Below are 6,621 nucleotides of genomic sequence, written 5' to 3' on the forward strand. Positions count from 1 at the left end.
AAGCGCCTACAGTTTCTTCTCGGCAAATGCACTTTGTTGCGAATATTTTAATAATGTTGACAAAGACCATAAATAATTGTTTATCCTAATGCATTTTGTATTGTATATATTTTAAATATAAATTAATTAACTACATAACTAACATATATTTCATGTATTAAATTCAAATCTTACTTATCTAAAATCATAAATTTGTTATCTGTTTGCAATGTCAGTTCATACAACATATTTTCTTTAGCAACCCTCAATTTTATATAATTCTAGATTGTCATTTTACGTTTTTATAATTTTCCTTTTGTTCTCTTCTCTTTGTTAAAAAAACCCAAACGGTCTGCGCGCCAATAAATTCATTTTTTGAAGAAATATTTTTAATTTATCATCCACGCATCAACAATTGGCGACCGTAATGTAACAATACGAACCTGTAAACTACAAACAAAAGGAGACGACCAACAATAATCAAGAAATACGCAATTGCAACTTGGCGGTTACTCGACGATCCAGCAACGCATTACAATCGTCTGGTCAGAGCAGCTCAAGCCGGGAAGGTGATCGTATTTCTGGAATTGGAGGACATCTGCGCTGAAGTCAGCACCGATCAGCATTCGCATCCGTGCCGGCCTATTCAGATAAGTGCCCTACTTTTCCTACACATAACCCCTTTTGTTCCATCAATATCTCATTCCTAAATACTCATTCCTACAAAATATCATTTAAATCCTTTCTTACTTAAAGGTTACTAGTAAAATACAGTGCGATTAGAGTGAAATAAAAACTAAATTAGTGAAATAAAACAGTTTTAAATCAAAGTACCTACGTCATCATCGTAACTATTGCATCATATTTTATTGTTATTTTTTTCGCGCCGGAGGCTCTTTATAGATATTTAGTGTTCTAAGCAATTAGATATTATAAAATTAAACTCGCTATACATATTTATCGTTACCTAAATAGTAAAAATATTCAATAATTTGTTTCTTAGTTTATCATCGTAGTTTTAACAGTTTATGCCTAACGTAACTAGTCAAAATTAGTGGCTATCAAAACTCCTTTGCTTATTGTACTGAAATAAGTACTCAAGGTCAGTGTGCCGACGATTTCAGCTTGGCGGGGTACCTATACCTACTCACGACGCGACGTGGCGTGGCGTCCGCGAGCTATACATCGCGTTCCACGGAGCTGAGCTGCGCTTGCCGGTTCACAGGTGACACCAAAGAGACTATACAAGGAGCGTGAGAATTTTTTTATTATTTTAGTTATTAGTTTTGAAATAATTCGAGTAACAAATATTATACAAAATGACTAACGTTAACGACAACAAAGGCGATTTAAAGAGCCTATTAACAAAAAGAACATCAATTAAGGGCCGTATCACAAAATTTAAAAACTATGTCGATAATATTTCTAAAAAAGAAGTTTTAACGGCAATTCAAATATCCGAATTAACAATTAAATTAGAGAAATTTCGTTTACTTTCGGTTCAATACGAGCAGTTGCAAGATTCAATCGATGTTTTAAATTCAGAAAATATAGCTTTTGAAATCAACGAACGAGATGCCATTGAGCAGGACTGTGCGACATGTATGGCTATAGCTCAAACTATTATTAACGAATCAAATAGTCATAAAGACAGTCACGATCATAGCAACTCGTCCTTGTCTCAGTGCCATCGCGAACACTATGAAGCTGAGTTTAAGTTACCGCAATTGCAAATTAATAAATTCGATGGTGCCTATTTTCGGTGGCTTGAATTCCGCGACACATTTTTATCGCTTATACACAACAACGAGCGCATCAAGCCTATTCATAAATTTCATTATTTGGTATCGTACTTAGAAGGTGACGCCGCTCGTGTCATCGCAAATCTTGAGGTTTCTGCTTCTAACTATAATGACGCGTGGCGCTTATTGTGCGATAGGTACGATAACAAGCGACAACTTATTAATCATCATTTAAATGCTCTTTTTAAAATTGAAACTATGACACGCGAGACTGATCGTTCATTACGCTTTGTGGTGGACACAGTTACTAAGAACTTACGTGCATTGTCCAGTTTGGGTCAAGCTACTGAACATTGGGACTTAATGATAATTCATATGATTTGCTCAAAATTAGATCCACGTACACTTACTAAGTGGGAAGAGATGCGTAATTCTTTGGATGATATACCCACACTTACACAATTTAATAAATTTTTAACCGATCGCGCAGACATTTTAGAGACACTTAATCGCAATAGATTGGAGAGGTCTAAGACATCATCCACCTCTTCACGCCCTGCTACAGGTCAGAATTCTATCACTAGCATTCAAACAAAATCTTTCACTTCACTAACTCCAAATAACAATATTAAAGGTTGCGTTATATGCAAAGGTGACCATAGAATATATGATTGCGCTAATTTCAAGGCCAAGAGTATAGAACAAAGAAAAGCTGACGTACAGCGACTAAAGCTATGCACAAATTGCCTCAGGTTAGGCCACAATCAGCGTAACTGCAGGCTTGGTCCTTGTCGTAAGTGCAAGAAGTTTCATAATAGTTTTTTGTGTGATCAAACAGCACCGTCTAATTACAATAGCAATGATTCTACAAACACTACCGAAACAATAGTCAATTTTTCTAGACAACCAGTCAATCAAGTCATATTGTCTACAGCCATAGTCGAAGTTACCAATCCTAAAGTTAACAAATCACTAAAGGTCCGTGCTTTACTAGATTGCGGAAGTCAATCATCTTTTTTAACCAATCGTTTGAAAGACATTCTAGGTCTCGAGTCACAGCCTATTAATAAAATTAACGTTATAGGTATTGGCAACAAATCTTCAAACTTCATCACTGAGAGTTGCATTGCACATATTAGTTCAATACACCAAGATTATAACGTTGCTTTGACTTGCTATATACTCAAAGAGTTGACGGGTTCGATTCCTGCTGCTCCTATGAATTTACAAGGTTTTAAAATTCCAAATAATTTGAAACTTGCAGATCCTAATTTTGACATTCCTTCGTCCATCGATGTCCTCATTGGTGCAGACCTCTTCTGGGATGTCCTAGGTAATGATACACTTACCTTAGGTCCAAGATTTCCGAAATTAAGAAACACAAAGTTTGGCTGGATAATTGCCGGTCCAATTTATACAAATGTCAATATGCCCAACAAAATTCAATGTAATAAGTCAATACTAAAACAAAATGAAGAATCAGAAAGTGTACATGAACTATTACCGAAATTCTGGAACATTGAAGAGATTCCAAATAAAACATGCCTTACTAAATCAGAAAAGGCCTGTGAACAACATTTTGTATCCAATACCACTCGATTGTCAAGTGGAAGGTTTTGTGTTCAACTTCCACTCATTGATACACCAGATTGTTTAGGTGATTCCTATTCCATGGCTAAGCAGCGATTTCTAAATTTAGAAAAGCGCTTTAGGAGAAATCCGCAGATCAAAGAACAATACGTCGAATTTATTCGCGAATATGCTGCACTTGGTCATTTAGAAGTTCTTCCTATAAATAAACCACCTGAACTATCCTATTTTTTGTGTCATCATGCTGTATTCAAAGAGACAAGCGAGTCGACGAAAATTAGAGTCGTCTATGACGGCTCTGCCCCTACCCCTTCAGGCTACGCGCTCAATGACATTCTAATGGTGGGGCCAAATATCCAGGATTCACTCTTTGCTATTCTAATTCGAGCCAGACAATATAAATTTTTACTAACAGCTGAAATCGAAAAAATGTATCGGCAAATTGCATTACATGATGATAATCAAAATCTCCAATTAATTTTATGGCGAGAGCATGAATCGGAACCAATTAAAATATTGCGTCTAAAAACCGTAACGTACGGTCTAGCAAGTTCAAGTTTCTTAAGCACACGTTGTCTTTGGCAATTAGGACACGAGTGTACAGACAAATCAATCGAAACAATAATTAAAAATGATTTCTATGTCGATGATCTCATTACCGGAGATAACACCGAGGACGAACTGATACATATTCAAAATTCGGTATCTAATACTCTTAAGTCTGGATGCTTCAACCTTCGGAAATATCGATCCAATTCTAAATCAATTTTGAATGCCATAAATCCAGAAGAAAAATTAAGCATTAGTTCCTCCACTTCCACTTTAGGACTTGGGTGGACTCCGGGGAATGACAAACTTCAGATATCATTCCAGATCCCTGACAAATCATCAAAGGTAACCAAACGTTTAATCTTGTCATTTACGTTCAAAATTTTTGATCCATTGGGTTTGATAAGTCCATGTGTCATTTTACCTAAAATGCTATTGCAGTCTCTGTGGCTTCAAAAAATTGATTGGGATGATCCCGTACCCAGAGACATACAACATGCTTGGGATGAATTTTCCAATACATTGCCAAGTCTTGCAAATTTCGAAGTTCCTCGAAACGTACTTTGTGACAATCCTACAACAATAGAACTTCATTCATTCAGCGATGCTTCACAAAGTGCGTACGGGGCTTGCATTTACATACGATCCATCAACAATGAAGGTATCAGCGTAAAATTATTATGCTCTAAATCTAAAGTATCTCCAATGAAACCAACTACAATACCTCGTTTAGAGCTCTGTGGAGCTCTCCTGGCGGCTAAATTATCCAAAACCGTCGTCGAATCTCTTCGATGCTCGGTTTCGCGTCAGGTGCACTGGTGTGACTCCACAGTGGTTCTTGGATGGCTTAATACTAACTGTCGAAAATTGAAAACATTCGTGGCGAATAGGGCCGTGGAGATATCCGAAACAACAGATATATCTTCATGGCGCTACGTGCCCACTGCACTTAATCCTGCAGACTATATTTCTAGGGGCGTTACTCCTATGGATATAGTATCTAGGCAGATGTTGTGGCATGGTCCCGAGTTCTTGCAAAAACCAGAATCAGAATGGCCTGTTCTTCCATCACAACGCGTTGAGAAGAACCTACCAGAAACTAAAAGCCTTTCAGCTGCGGTAGTAGACATTCCAGATTCTATTATAGAATTTGAACGTTATTCAAAATTATCAAAATTACAAAGAACTTTTGCATACATAAAACGGTTCATTCATAATCTACGACACAAAACAAACAAACTCACAGGCAGTTTATCCTTAGAAGAATTAAATGATGCATTTTCAAATCTTTGTGCCATAGCTCAAAAACAATCTTTTCCAAAGGAATTTAAATTATTAGCAAGTGGAAAGCCAATTAGCAATAATTCTAATATTATATCATTGACACCTTTCTTTGATAAGTATGCTAAATTAATACGAGTTGGTGGCAGAATTGACAATTCTAACTATGATTTCAACAAAAAACATCCTATTTTGCTACACTCAAGTCATCATCTTACTAAATTAATTTTCAAACAATACCACCTTCGTCATATGCATGCTGGACCACAGCTATTGCTTGCAGCCATCCGTGAGTCATTATGGCCAGTTAACGGCAGACGCCTCGCTAGAAACACATTTCACAACTGCGTCACATGCAAGCGCCATCAAGGGAAGGCTATCTATCCCATAATGGGTAATTTACCCATCCAAAGAATTACACCTGACTTTCCATTCAAAACTGTGGGAATAGACTTTGCTGGTCCATTCTATATCTCTAATAAGAAGGGTCGTGGGTCCAGAGTCATCAAAGCATATTTGTGTTTATTCGTATGCCTAAGATTCAAATGTTTACATTTAGAAGCTGTCAGTGACCTAACCAAAGAAGGTTTTTTACAAGCGCTACGCCGATTTTCGTCCAGACGCGGAAAACCTGCTGAAATTTTTTGCGATAACGCGGGAAATTTTGTCGCGGCAGCCAAGGAAATAGGCAACTTTTTAAAGGCCAATAAACAAACTATCATTGACTCTGCAACTGAAGAACAAATTAAATTCATATTCTCACCCACGTATAGTCCCCACTTTGGTGGCATTTTTGAGGCTGGTGTCAAATCCGCTAAATACCACATCCGTCGCGTCATGGGTAACACCCATCTAAATTTTGAAGAATTAGGAACATTATTCACTCAAGTCGAAGCTATTTTAAATAGTAGACCTTTATGCCCCCTGACATCCAATCCTACCGACTACCTCTCCTTAACTCCGGGGCACTTTCTGATAGGGCGTCCACTTACTTCGTTGCCATCACCTCCGCTACAAGATTACAATCCAAATCGACTTCGACGCTATGAAAGACTCGAACAAATTCGCCAGCACTTTTGGCAGCGATGGCAAAAGGAATACATCGCAGAACTTCAGCAGCGATCAAAATGGAGAACAAATTCAGCAAAGCTAAAAGAAGGAGATCTAGTACTTCTAATAGAGGACAACTTACCTCCACTATGCTGGAAGCTAGGAAGAGTTTCCCGATTATTTCCTGGATCAGATGGAGTATCACGCGTCGCTGAAGTAACTACATCCAAAGGCACCTTCAGAAGACCATACGTAAAACTTTGTCCACTACTTACCTGTGATGATCCAGAAAGTTGAAAGCTGCACTTTCCACGGAGGGGAGGATGTTGAAGCGCCTACAGTTTCTTCTCGGCAAATGCACTTTGTTGCGAATATTTTAATAATGTTGACAAAGACCATAAATAATTGTTTATCCTAATGCATTTTGAAT

General features: G+C 37.5%; 1 protein-coding gene across 1 annotated transcript; it reads left to right on the forward strand.

Annotated features, from left to right (window-relative positions):
• Window positions 1–957: 957 nt before the first annotated feature.
• Window positions 958–6,563, forward strand: LOC123868233. Its single transcript, XM_045910663.1, has one exon. It carries the CDS (start codon window positions 1,299–1,301, stop codon window positions 6,486–6,488), a length of 5,190 nt encoding a protein of 1,729 aa, XP_045766619.1. The 5' UTR covers window positions 958–1,298; the 3' UTR covers window positions 6,489–6,563.
• Window positions 6,564–6,621: the final 58 nt, after the last annotated feature.

Source organism: Maniola jurtina, chromosome 9 (assembly GCF_905333055.1).
Source record: "Maniola jurtina chromosome 9, ilManJurt1.1, whole genome shotgun sequence".
Classification (NCBI taxonomy): Eukaryota; Metazoa; Arthropoda; class Insecta; order Lepidoptera; family Nymphalidae; genus Maniola; species Maniola jurtina.

Bases quoted from the DNA above. Each gene is read 5' to 3' on its own strand.
- LOC123868233 (XM_045910663.1), top strand. From the start codon at position 1,299: ATGACTAACGTTAACGACAACAAAGGCGATTTAAAGAGCCTATTAACA.